Consider the following 13,979-nt stretch of genomic DNA (forward strand, 5'->3'; position numbering starts at 1 on the left):
TGCCACCTCTGCTAGAGGTCTCTTCCCCCTCAGATCTGCCTACAGAGCTCTGCGTCGGATCAGGCCCTTTCAGGCAGGTTAAAAAAAAAAAAAAAAAAGCCCAAACCAAAACTACCATTTGAACTCGGTGGGAGTTTTTTTTGACTGAAATAGTCAAAGAAATAATTATATTAGCAGTTTTGCTGGAAGATCTCAAAGGATGGTAGCAGGTCAGAGAGCACAGAGAGGTGAAAACAGCTGGAGGCAGTAACTTCTTTCCTGATCTCCCAAGGGTTTTCAGCTGCTTGTGTGCCTACTCAGTAATGTCAGAGCACAGCCAAAACCTGAATACCCATTCGCAGCTCAGTGCTTAATCCCCTCAGCCACGGTGCTCCTAGTACAAGCTGAAAACCCCATCGGTACAGCAAGTATGTTTTTCAGCACCTCAAAGCCTCACACGTCTACTTTCGGTTCTTGCTTATCAGAACAAACAGAAGCCTCCTGGCTCATGCTGGCATCATGACATTTTCCCTGGGATCAAAAGGGCAGGTAGTGACATCACCAGTGAAACTCTGTAGATAGGCAGTCAAACTCTTGGTAGGAAAAGGGTGGGATTTTTAAAAACCTAAACACTGCCTTAACTGCACTCAAAAAGCAACGAGCTGCAAAACACTATTTAATTTCAGAGCACTGGTTAGTATGAATGCAAGGAAGACCAAGGTTGAACATCTTTGAAATCCCAACTCCAAATTTGTCCCTGCTATATTGTAACTCCCTCAGGAACAAATTTAGCCATACAGGATATTTTTACTTTACCTGTGAGGTTGCTATTGGGACATCCACTAGCTTTCCTCTGACTCCAATAGTAATCCCACACAGTATTAATTAATAAATATGGATAACTCATACATTTTAGAAGTTCAGTGGACCTCTATAAATCCACGCTCCTCTGGTAATATCAAGCGTACAGCCATTCTTCACCGTGACAGCAACCTGTGAAAGCAGCTGTGAAAATCTGAGATAACAAGCCTGTAGGATAGGAAGGGGGTAGCTGAAACTTTTCACATAAATTATGGCTGATTTTATTGGCTTTGGATTTTTCTCAGGTGTATTTATATCATAAAATGTATTTTATTGGTTTGATTTGAAGTAAAGTCATTATTTGGATAAATAATTGATTTGGATAAATAATTGGTGCATTATTTGGATAACTTCAGCCTCTGCTGAAGAAAACCACAAAGACTCTACCTAACTCCCCCAACCCTCCTACTACCAGAAACAGAAGAAAATCCCAAACAAACCCTAACCCCCCAAATTTATAACCTGTGAATGGAAAGTTTTTGCAACACTCACAAATAATATACAGATGTATGGAAATTGATCATTCAAAAAGGAAACATTTCAGGGAGTAAAAAGCATGTGCTCTAGGACTCAAATACATCTAAATTATACCAGAGTGAGGAATAAACAAAAGGCAATATCTGTAATGTTTTCTAGCTGTATTTTAGTATTTAACATTTTGTTTTGTAGCTGACCAACCTGTTGCAGGGGGAGAGGGCCATTACTGCAAATGGGTGCCCAGCACAAAGCACATTCTCTGAGACACAAGCATTTTTCTTGCAGCCTGCTTGAGGGGCCAATATAAGAAACATCTCTTTTTTTTCACTCATAAAGATGGAACAGTGTTGAAAATGGCAAACACTTACAGAGGTGCTTCCAGCCAGGCAAAGGCACACTTTCTTTAAACATAAGAGGCCTAATGAATAGCCTTCTGCAGCAAGAAGGAGCCACAGCTGAATATCCCAGGCACAGGCTGCTGCCAGGGACCATGTCCTGCCCTGCACTGGCTTTCCTGGTCCACATCCCAATGCAAGTGCTTGTGGCTTTTTGTTGGCAGCAGGCATGCCTGCCAAAAGTCAGCTAGGTCTCAGAGGACATTTTGCATTGCTTGCCAGCGTAGGATGACAGCCTGAAAACTTATGAGTTTTCAAAGGGCTATTCCTACAATAAAACCTTTGACAGCATCCTCAATCACAGGTGTTGCAGAAGGTCTGAGCAGTGAATTTGTAATGATAAAATCAGGCATGGGTGACACACAAGTTTGCTAAACCCGCTTAAGGCACACATTGTATTTCACAGCTGCAGCCATTTGAACAGTACGAGACAGAAACTCTGAAGACCCCGGAACACGAAGAACCTGATTTTACTTCAGTATTTCAGGTCAATGGCTTTGAGAAGTAAAACTGCAGAAGCAGCTGGAAGTAGCTTGTCTCACCAGGCTGTTGGCCTCGTTCCTTTCAGATTCACTGTTGTCCGTGTTTTTGTGGCCTACGTATGGCAGGTATTTCACTTGTCTGAATGAATCAGCTAGGAAAGGCGAACATAGAGAAATTACCAGGGTTTCTGGAGGAACATTCAGGTTCAGATATATTGCATTCTGCATAACCATTTAATAAGTAAGGAAATAAGCAGGGAAAATTTCAGGCTGAGAAAGGCTTAGGGGCAAAAAGGGGTAATGTGAAGTGGGATTAAGCAAAGGCTGCAGGAGCTGACTTACACCACACTTAGTATTACAAGATAGGTATCTTAATCAGAAAGCTAGTGCCTTTTTACAACACAATATTGATCAATTCACTGCATTTTTTCCTGGATACCAGTTTTATGCAGTCATACTGCATGTGAGCAAATCACTTACTAGCAATTTCTCAGCCTATTTCAATCAGATTTCAAATAGGAATGGAGGCTTTAGAGATAACGTTTTTCTGTTTATTTCCTTAAATTGGCCATAGGAAGAAGTGAGAAATCCTATAAGTACCTTTACTAAGGGAAAGGCTGGAGAGTGCCCTCATATCTGATTAAACATAACAGGATCCACATGGGAGTAAGCCTTTATAAACCTCCAAGAGGGTGAAAAACCTTTCATCACATCTCATACCTTCATCATCATGAAAACTATCATAGCATAAGGCATGTCTTACAGGATCCACTAATTTTCCTTGGTTCTGGTGCTCAGCAAGTACCTTACTTGAAGGTGATTTTGTCTTGTTAAAGTTTGGTTTAAACTCCTGGTAATGAAAGCTTACTACCAACCATAGAGCCAACCTCCCCAATTCTTTTTCTCTCATTGTCTAAATGGCTTAGGTGAAGCCACATGGAAAGTCTTCAATACAGCCTTAAAGCCAGAAATCATATGGACTTAAATAACTATCAGGAGCGAGCCCAAAAATTCCTTAATTTGAGCACTGCAACTGAAAAGTCTTTGTAGCATTTCACTAAAGTTATGATTTTTCACAAAATTAAAGGTGTAAACTAAAAGAGGAAAGGAAGTGAAATCAATTAGAGGGACTTAGAGGAAAAAGCAGCACCAATGAGTGTCTGGCCATATCTGTCAAACTCTTAATATTTGAGGTTTGCTGAAGCTTTGATACCTAAGCTGTGTCACAGAGAATCCTCACCCACCACTTTTCACCTGAAAGAGAGGATTTTTACAGCTCTAAAAGCTTTCCTGCCTTCTTACAGCTCCAAATAAATGCATGGATGACTCTTCTGGCACTTTCTGAGTAGCGAAGACTGCACTTGTGGCTTTTGCAGTATTTTTGCATTTCCAAGAGGTGAGAAGGCACACTGGAGAGAAAGTAAACTGGTGGATGGTGCCGTAGTCTTTTCATAAAGGGAAAGAGCATTTTTCTTATACCATTTCTTCTTGTTGTGAGATTGTTGGATACGGGGGAGACCTGACGCGTGGGGATGAGTGTTTGGGGCAGAATGGCTCCATGAGCTGAGGTGAACCAAGACAACAGTTCATTAGTGCGCAAAGGTAAAATCTTGTTCCCATCTTCCCCCTGCTCCAGGTCTATAGTTTACCTCCTTCCTTGAGTCAGCTCGGGCTCTCACAGGAACCCTCCAGGAGCTCTTTTAGCTCCCTGGGAAGGCAAAGAGGCTCAGATGTCTGTGGCACTCCAGGCTTAGGTCAGAGAAATGATTTGCCATGATGTTAAGCTAAGGAGCAATTACAAAACAATAAGGCTATAAAAGGACATAATCTATCCTGGAGATTAGTATTTTCCTACTAAATACAAGGACTCCGGCATTTTCTAGCAAATGGAGAATACTGTGGAAAGAGACATAAGCAGAGTTTAAGCAGGGTGGACTGGACTTTAGCATCTCTGCATTGAATAGATGAAGAATAAATAAATGTTTTCTAAAATGAATCTCAGCATTTCCTTCCTTGTACCATTTCTTGGCAAATGTCAGGTACACAAAGAACAAGTTATTCCTCCTCATGGGGATGGAGGGTAGGAATTCCAGAAGGACGGGGCCATTTTTCATAATTTTAACCTTAAAATAACAGGTCACGGTACTTAGCACTTGCTATAGATTTTTGTGCTTTCTGTTGTTAAAAGTTAGGTTTTTTTCTTGTGAGAAAAGCCTGCCAACAGAGACCACTAATGAACTAAGAAGGTGGTGGTCCACCGATGTGTGCAGATGGTCTGAAAGATGCTCCAAAGGACACTAAGTTTCCTGTTAACTCTCAGCAAAATATTTGAAGAATACTCACATACCTTTTTGTACAGCTGTTTTAACTAATCTGCTTCTGATCATTAGCCACCAGATGATCTCTTCATTACACACATTCAAACTATGACAGACAGATGTTAAATGCTGACCCCTAAGCAAGTACTCAGCTTTTTTCTGCTTTCATAATAATTATGCTTTCTAATGTAAAACTGTGCAACCACTTCAAGATTAAAAACGTAAGGCCATCAAAACAGTCATTTAATTGACTACCAAATTAAATCTCAGAAAAAGGTCTATTGTCATGTCTGCTGTCATCATCACAATTAAATGTGGAAAACGTCTATTCTGAACTTGTTTGAGCTTGCAAAATGGCTACTCTTCAAGAGTATTTTTGAATAATCCATGTGATAAGAATTTGCACATCTAATGACAATGGCTACTAGAAGATTCTAGGCAGCTATTTAAGCAGAATGTGTGAGCTCTGAGAAATAAGCTTTTCACAGAAATGCAAAACTACCATATCAAAAATGTTGGAATCTTTTAACATTTCAGTCATCATATATGTAAGGACACTTCTGTGAATGCAATTAGTTTCACAAGTCAGTTGTACAGCTATTTGTCTGTATATGTTGGGGGGGGGTCAAATTACTTGTAGACAAAAACAATGCTTTTTTCCTGAGGGTTTTTTTTGTGATTTGTCTTTTTTTTCCATAAATAAACCCACCACATATAGGCAAAAATGCTCAAGCAAGTTCTTTTTAAACTAAAGCTGTTGGTGTAAATGAGGTTGCAGCATCCCTTCCCCTCTCTTTTCACCGCAATGAATAGGGAACCTGTGGTGCAACATCAAACACTCAGGTACTGGCCCCGAGGGGAAGCTCTGTATGCAGACTTGATCTCCTAATGCTCTATATCCCATGCCTGTGCAGTGTTGGCCATCTCATCTAAGTAGAGACACTGAACTAGGCACTCAGCTAAAGCTGACCAATATGAAATGCTGAGAAAATATTAATCTAAAACCTCATTCCTCTGCATAACTTAAATGCTTGAGTCAGGACTACATAAAATGTTTCTTGGTCTGTTTTGAGTACGTTTATAAGAGTAAGCTAACCAGCGTCAGGTCAGTGTACCGGTCCTGAACCCAAGTGGCACAGTGTGGCCACACACATGCTATTGTATCCTATTAACAGCCAAAACAGGACAGATACGTACAAGCTGCTCAGGGGCAATGGACTCCAGCCCCTGCTAACTGTTGATTCATGACAAAAATCACATCATATCTGAAAATATGACTCTGCTCCAGTGCCTGAGAGTGCTCTGACACAGTCTCATAGCTGGTATGGAGGCACGCTGCAGACACACGCTTGCTTCCTGTGCAGGTTGGTACAGTGCTCTTTGTGCTGTGAAAAACATAAGTGTTAATTCCTATTTCTTGGGCCCATGCTTTTACTCCTATGCTAATATGCAGAAGTGTGGTAAAACAGTGGCCTTTGGTTCCCTGAATGGCATTTTCAGAATATGATTGGTTACCAATATTTTACCACTGCATGGGTGTTAGTTGTGCTCTGAGCATGTCTGCTAGAGAAAGTCTCTTGGGGACACACATATCTCTTAGTACGGTTTCCAGAACCCAAATATGTTTAGTCTTAAGCTAGTCATCTCCTCAGGCAATGACAATTCTATATACAGACAGAATTAAAACAGCAGATGTGTAGGAAGCCACAAATAGGACAAATCACACCTAGTCTTAGTCATGGAAGCTAGCCTAACTTTGATAGGACAAATGACCTTCAGGAGATGCCTTCTGTCCTTCAGCTCCTGGGGAAGTTTCGATTATTAACTTAGCCAAGATACTTAACTTTTAGACACATCAGGACAAGTGAACTGAATTTTACTCTCCCAGCCTTCAATCTATCTACGCATTTAAAATACATAATTAAAACGTATAAAATGCCCCTAAAAGCCATAGGGCAAACACTTAAGTGGTTAGTTACATAGAAGTCTAATTTTAAACAGACACATTTTTGAGGAACTCAGCATAGCAAAGCAATTAAGGATGTGCCTAGATACTTTTAAACTGACATTACATGTTCTCTGCTAGATCATAGCCACAGTGGTGCAAACATGATCATATATTCTTGTCTCCAGATATGGAGGTTTGCAGGAAGTAACACAGTTGACATTCTCCTGAATTTGCTTCACAAAACCAAACAGAACCTGACTAGAAGCAGTGTAGAGACCACGATCCTGCCCAATCCCTCATCTCCAATGTTTTCCATTGCTAACACATATATACTGTCAAAAAAAGAAGTTGATCACATTTATTGTATGCGTTTACAACTTAAAATCCATTTAATATACCATTAGTCAACCTTAATGTGTGACTTTTCTTACACTTTTTAAATGGTCTTGAAAACTTACCCATATAGGGTTTTGTGCCAGCCATAGAAGAAGCCTTTTCTGAGCCTTTCACTATGGTTGCTATGTTAAAGTCAGTGATATGAACATGTCCTGCAATTACACAAAGCAAAACCAGAAGTTAAAATAGCATATCATAAAAATATTCCTCCCTTTGTTTAAGTGATAATGGAAAGAAATTAAATTGGAAAGATTCATAACAATTCATGGAAACTTACTATTAAATGTTACTCATAACTGGAAAAATCATATTAGCGGCAAAGTGATGGAACATTTTTCTTGTGTGGTTCCATCCACTAGCCACTCGCAGTGCTGAACCTTTTTTACTGGTCACCCCTGAACCTTCTCCTGCCACAAACATTAAGGACAGAAACTGTCTTCTCAGAGCAGTAACACACAGGAGCAGCATATGAAGCTATGTGTGAAATCTACCTCTCCTTATCTCCAGCTAGAGCCACCCCTCACAATCTCAGGTACTCGTGACACCTGTCTGCTGTCACATCCACTTCAGGTTACCATCGCCTGGCTTTTTCTGAGTCTCCTCAGGGCAAAAAGGGAGCCGAGAAGAAAAAGGGTATTTTTATCATACAATAACTAGAAAATTAGATCTATGCTAGCAGAAGAGCGTGTATGTAACAGCAGCAGGTCCCAAATGACCACTCATTTGACAGCAGGTTGCAAGATGAAAGATAAGTGACGGAAGTCAGCCTGGGGACTTGCTGCCCGACCAGCCAGACAGCTGATTTAAACTGAATTAATCAGGCTGGATGGCCCAAACCTGCTGTCATTAATTTTTTTCTGGAGTAGTTTACAATATGCATAGGTTAAATTGCTCCACCACAGTGAAGGAATAGTTGTTAATCCTGGCTTGCTATAGGCAGGTAAACTGAATACAAATCCAGCCTGAAAATCTGCGGACTTTTAATTTGATAAATCTGCTGTTAGGTTTTGCACCTCCACTTAAGGACTAGTTTTATATTGTGGAGTGATGCAGATATTACGCTTTCTGTGATGACATCTGGCAATGCCATTGTGGAGGACAAAGTATAGGGAAAGGTACTCTCTTCCCCAGCTTAGCCCTGCACTCGGATCAGGATTAATACATCATGTGTTGAACTAGAGTCTTGAGTGACAGGTTCCTGTGATTTAGGATCTCAACCTCATTCAGTCCACAGAATGGAGCAGGCTTTGGGCATGATGCAGTTATTAAGCAAGGGAGGTTATTACCACGTTTGCTGCCAAAGATGAAAAGAGTGTAACAAATGACTGATGTTGAACATTATTGTGGTGCCTGACAGAGGAACAGCAGTCTCAACAAAAGATTATGCTGCTCTGATAGTCTAACCTAGATCCTGCTCAAAGTCCGCAGCAAATGTATCTGCCAACCTCTAACAAGTCTGCAGCTATGCATGTGTGAACTGAAATTCTCAGAGGCCCCTGATTTGGCCAGATCTGAGCTGGTTTTGAAGGGAAAAAGGAAGAAGGCACATCCCACTGCTAAACTTAAAGCTATTTCTCCAAATGGGAGACACAGTAGAAGTTTTCAATGAAATGGTTTGCATGTTTTCTGCACTTTTCTCAAAACAGCTGCTTACATTTTATTGACACTTTCTTCCTAAGACACCTAGCCCAGGAAGACATCTGCACTCGGCAGACAAAAACTGTGGGCAGATGAAAGCGATTACTTTATAAGGGGCGGGAGGTGTTAGGCTGCCATAACAAGAATTAGTGTTCACAGCCCAGCCTGATGGCCAGAAATGCCGTCAGATTTCAAGGTGGTATTCCTCCTTCCTCGTGGCTGGAGCATAGCATGTTTGCAGTTTATTTCTGTAATAATAAAACACCATGGCAGAAGGCTTCTTGAAAATGATAATTGAACCACACATAGCCACCTCATGGCAGTAGTTTTAAGCAATTCCATGTACAGTGTAGAATGAAAAGCTGCAAGGATCTCAGCAGACTAATACTTTCTCTTTTTTTGACAGACAAATATAAAGTTTGGTCATTTAAATGACAGCATTGTAAGTGATGCTTCCTATTAGACTGCCAGCATGATAGCCTGTTGCAGAACACCTATTGCATAATACCCATTCAGACTGATGCAAATAGTTGATTTGCAATGAAAATTGCCTCTCCTGCAGTGCATTGTTTTCTCTCCCTTTTATTAGATTTCTTTTCATTTAACAAAACCAAAACAGCCCACATGAAATGTTGTATACACTGGTTGATGGGTTTTGTTAAAAATGCCTTTCTGCAAGGTAAGGGATGGATTGGGAAGATAGATAGGTTCTGCATAGCTCCTCTGCACCCTGCTGCCAATACAGCAGCAATGGGCAGCTCCTGTACACGTAGCAGGGCACAGCAGAGCCATGTCTGTACCGCTGGAAAAACTCCACCTTTGCGCTTCCCCATTGCAGGGACCACCCCATGGCCTGCCTGCAGGCAGCCTTTACCGGTTGCTTATAGGGCTGCTAATTGGCTATGGAGGGAAAGCAGGGTGTCCCCTAGGCAGGCGGATGGCTGTGCTGCCACAGGGACTGCACACAGCGCTTGGTGGGAGCTGGGAGCATGGAGAGAGGCTGTGTCTGGGACTGAGTCAGGTGGGGAGTGACCCCCTATGCCTGTTGGCAGTGGAGGAGGGCTGGAGGGTTGTCAAGGCAGAGCTCTGCCTGCCTGCGCACGCCACTGAATGGTTTCAACTCTTTTAAGCCTAGTGACTTGTTTTGTTTGAGGTTTTTTTTAAGTTTTTCATTCCTGGTGTGAATATTTCAACAGACAGTTAGACCCCAGTTCTCTATAGGAGTCTTTCTAATCTGCCTCTAAGACACCTTTTTACTGCAACTGTTGCTTATAGAAAAGGAAAGGTTGCTATTGCTGCGGTAAATATGCTGGTATACTAGCTACTTCATACGGTTTCCAAAGTTTCAATTCATGGGGATTTTTTCCCATCTGAGCTTCACACCTTGTAGTTGATCTCCCTTTCTGGATATTATTGTGAACAACTAAATGTCAAAACCAAATCTGTATCCTGGCTCCCTTCTCAGGTATGAGGTAAAATATTGAACTAAGCAGTATGTCAGTGCCACTTGGGTTTAGCTTTTACAAGCTGTAAAGCAGAGCAGTGCACAACAGATTCAGCAGTACCTAACTAAATTCAAGTATCACAGGGAAAGAGCTCATTTGTTAATTCCCATGGCTGCATGACCCCATATGATAATAAGAAGATGGTGGAGAGAAGGGAAGAAAAGGCAAATGACCACATTCCTCTGGCTCTCTGCAGAGCGGCTTTTTCAAATCATCGCAGACTGCACAGATTTCACGTATGCCAACACATACATTGCAAGCAGACAGTATCTCAGTGGAAATTGTTTCAAAAATTGCATTCCTCCAGTCAGCTTCCAGTTAAGGCTTTAACAGGGAAAATTTGTAAGTTAGTATCTACAGCACAGTGTATGACATTGAGAAGCTTTATGCATGCACTTCAGAAGTGCTGTGTGGCTTTTATGCCTCACTTTTCCACATGGCCTGAAATCCCAGTGTCTGAGGTAAATAGCAGATGATCTTTGTTTGGACTATTATTTAACTTTTGAACAAATCATAATGACAATTAAAACAAGTGCTGAAAGGTGGCTGAGGCTGGCTGACTAAGGTTTAGCAGAGGAAAATGCACATGACTTCAAACCTCATTGAATTTCTCAGAGTCTGAAACCAAAGGGGTGAATGTGAGGGCAGAGAGAAGAAATACCAGACTGGAGTTAATGCCACTGACTCAGCATGCATCAGAGCTGATGGGAAATCTCAACACAGTAACATTTTGGAGCAAGTTCATATCTGCTTTGCCCTCAGAAGGTCAAACCCTATGAACAATTTAAAAAGCCTCTCCCTGGTTCATCTGTACTATGTACAAGAACGTAAGCTCGTATCCATGTGAACTTGGCATGACTTGGCAGTCTGCCACTTATCATCAGGGAGATTGTTAGAAACCTTATTGTACTGCCATAGATGGATTCAGCGAGGCTGTACATTTCAAAAGGGTAGGCTGTTTAATGGCCATGTAAGCATGTAAAAGTTTCCAATATATTTTCAAAGTGTAGACAGCTTCAAGTGGATGAATTATGCTGAGGATATTAATCTTGTTAATCAACGTTGGAGTGTTAAATGAGATATAGTCCCTGAAAATTGTCTGTGGGTATGATAAGGACAAGCCCTAGTGCAGACACACCAGGTACATCTTTACAGGAGACTTTATGTCTCCCAGACATCACTATACAGTAATAATGTTGCCAGTTCAGTTGCTCAGAAGTTAATATCGGGGTTCAAAATATTGAATTTATGGGTGGGTTTTTTCCATCCTATTTTTGGTTTTAAGACCAAGATTGCTCATTGACTGCATCTTTCAATTTTGCTATTAGTTTTCAAATGAAAGCTGAGATTCTAATGTAATCAAGGAAATAGAGATTTAAGGAAAACTTTGATGATCATAAAACAATATAATCATATATAATAAGGCACGTATGAATGCCAGCTTAAATCTGCCTTGCTCTTTCGTAAGAGAAATGATTACTGAGTAAAATTATCACTAACAGATGCAAAAATCCAATCTAAAAAACCCCCAAAACCTAATAAAATGTAATTAGTCCTGTTAAGTCTAAGAGTGAAATATTAGATCCGTGATTTCAATATGGAGAAGTACCAGAAAACAGTTCCAAGACGAGAAGTAGGAGGCATTCAGTGCAATTAGCAGGTAGCACCTTCAAAACAAAGAAATAGGTAGTGAGTCTTCACATAATCTGTGTTTAAGCTAAGGACCGCTTTGCCACAAGATGTTAAGGATGCTAAAAGTTCCCTCCACTCAAGGAAGCACCAGAAAAGACCATGGAAAAGACCACTGAAAGTTATTAAGTGTGTGGAAACCATATCCAGCTCAGGAAATGCCTCAGTCACAAAAGGCTGGAGGTTGGGTGAGTACATGGGGGAAGTGCCACAAAAACTAGTCTCGTTTTATATCCTGCTCTGTCATTCACTTTTTGGAGACTCTTGGAGATAAGAAACTCAACTAGATGGGTCATTGATACAATATGATTGCTCTTCTGCTGTGAAACTGAAAGCCTGCATATCTATAATACTATCTGTGGCAAGAGGAGGGGCAAAAGGACCAGAGCAGTGCCTTATAAGGAGAAATTAAAAAGACTGAGGCTCTTCAGCTGACAGGAGAGTGCTGAGGGAGTTTTTGAGTATCATGAAGATTGTGATTGTAAGCTATTATTCACCAAATCCTGCAATTCTAGAAGTAGAGGATGTTTTTCTTGAAAGAAGGATGTTTCAAAACACGTAAAAGAAAACACTTTTCTTTCATGAAAGATGGTGAACTTCTACAACTTGTTGCTCCAGGAGGTTGTAGAGGCCAATAGCAGCAGCAGCTTCAAAGAGGCAGTAGACAAACTCATTAACAAAGATTAATCCAGATTCTAAAGGGAATATACAGAGATATTCTAATATCTTAATACAAATATTGTGGGTGATATGAAGCACTGAAACATTTGATGACCAAGTGGCAAAGGGCACGCTCCATGAATAGTATCTCCTCTTGCCACTGGTTGCGACAGAATACTGGCCGAGGTCTTGGGTCTGACCCAGCAGGGAGTTTGTCCTCTGTAAACCAAGCAGAGACCTTGCTGGGTCTTACGAAATGATGTCCTGAAAAACTTGCCTGAGAGGAAATAAAATCCTTGCAATTTTCCTGTAAACAGAGTGTAATAATGGTGTGGTCACTCTGCACAATGTAAAACCTGGATGTCAAAGTAGAGCCTCATAATTTCTGCAGAATGACCAGAAATGTTAGTATCAATGGTGCTACCAAATAGCTATAGAAATAATGTTATCATCTCTGAAAAAAGGCAATGTACTAATCTGTTTGCCACTGTTTGTTTTTCTGCATTTTAGGCATTCTACAGCTCCTTAGACATCATAGCTAATAGATCATAGAAAGATTTAAAGGCATCTTTAATTTCAGAAAAAAATACAACATGGACCAGACTTGCCAGCTTTCAGTTCTTAACGCTGTAATTTCAGTTATATTGTTCTAAACCATTGAAACAAAAGGAATAGTAGAGGAAGCAGAATACTGTTATTAAGAGAATTCTATAATGCTTTTCTCTGCACAATACAGTAATAATAGCTCTCCTGAACCATCAGGTAGTCCCTTCAGCTATCACTGGAATAATTCTGTTTCAGATGCATGTTAGCAAAACAGAGCACAACTACTAAATTTAGAGATTAGTGTTAGTCATAAGAGGAAGAGCTTTCTGGGAAAGCTAAGAGGGAAATGTAACAAAAGAGCTTTATGGACAGCATTCATTTCCTTAGAGAGGTCTGATTCCAGTTCAGAGAGTGGACCTGAAACCACTCCTACTTTCTCTCCTCAGAGGAGGCTCCTCTATGGGATGGAGAATCTCTCCAGGAGACCAGGCAATCATCTTCTGGTAGGGGCTGAACACTATTTTAAGTAGCTGATTACCCCATTCTCATGTAGCATTACGCTTCTAGTGATCATCAAACATTTATTTCCACTGATGCATCAGAAGCTGTGCTCAGCAGTGTTGAGATATGGCTTTGCTGAAAAGTATATGGGAAATTTCAGGCTTCCTCTGCCAGAATGATTTTGAATATGTTGTATACATTTTCATGGGGTTTTTTTCTTTGTAAATTAGATTGATCATTTTTATGGGTTAAGAAAAATCTCCTATTTTCACTACTTCTGTGTTCCTGAGGTATGTTCCCTAAGCCATACAGATAAATTGTAGTGAAACTAGTTTTAATGAGCAGAAATATCTATAATCTATAATCTTGGTATGTGTTATGAAAATCAGTCAGTTTAACTGCTTGAAGATGTAAGGCAATGTGAGTGGCGTAATACTACACTTTGACTTCAGCCAAAATAGCTTTCTTCAGTGAGGTCAAAGAAATCTAACTCACTGAGACAAACTCTCAGTCCTGAATGTTGTGCCTAACCAATTCCATAATACTTTGTGTAAGCACAGTTTGTTTAATGAACTGTAAGAAAG

The 13,979-nt window shown here is 40.5% G+C and overlaps 1 protein-coding gene across 2 annotated transcripts in view; it reads right to left on the bottom strand.

The window, feature by feature from the left end:
- STK32B (serine/threonine kinase 32B) overlaps positions 1 to 13,979 on the bottom strand; it is a 182,242-nt gene that overhangs the window by 42,188 nt on the left and 126,075 nt on the right. Inside the window, exon 6 of one of the 2 annotated variants that reach the window (XM_050896172.1) lies at positions 6,919 to 7,008. The exons of the other annotated variant lie outside the window; for it this stretch is intronic. Coding sequence (XP_050752129.1) covers positions 6,919 to 7,008 — 90 coding nt within the window. The remainder of the gene's footprint in view (positions 1 to 6,918; positions 7,009 to 13,979) is intronic. 2 annotated transcript variants of the gene reach the window in all.

The sequence above is a fragment of the Gymnogyps californianus genome, chromosome 4, assembly GCF_018139145.2.
Source record: "Gymnogyps californianus isolate 813 chromosome 4, ASM1813914v2, whole genome shotgun sequence".
Taxonomy (NCBI): Eukaryota; Metazoa; Chordata; class Aves; order Accipitriformes; family Cathartidae; genus Gymnogyps; species Gymnogyps californianus.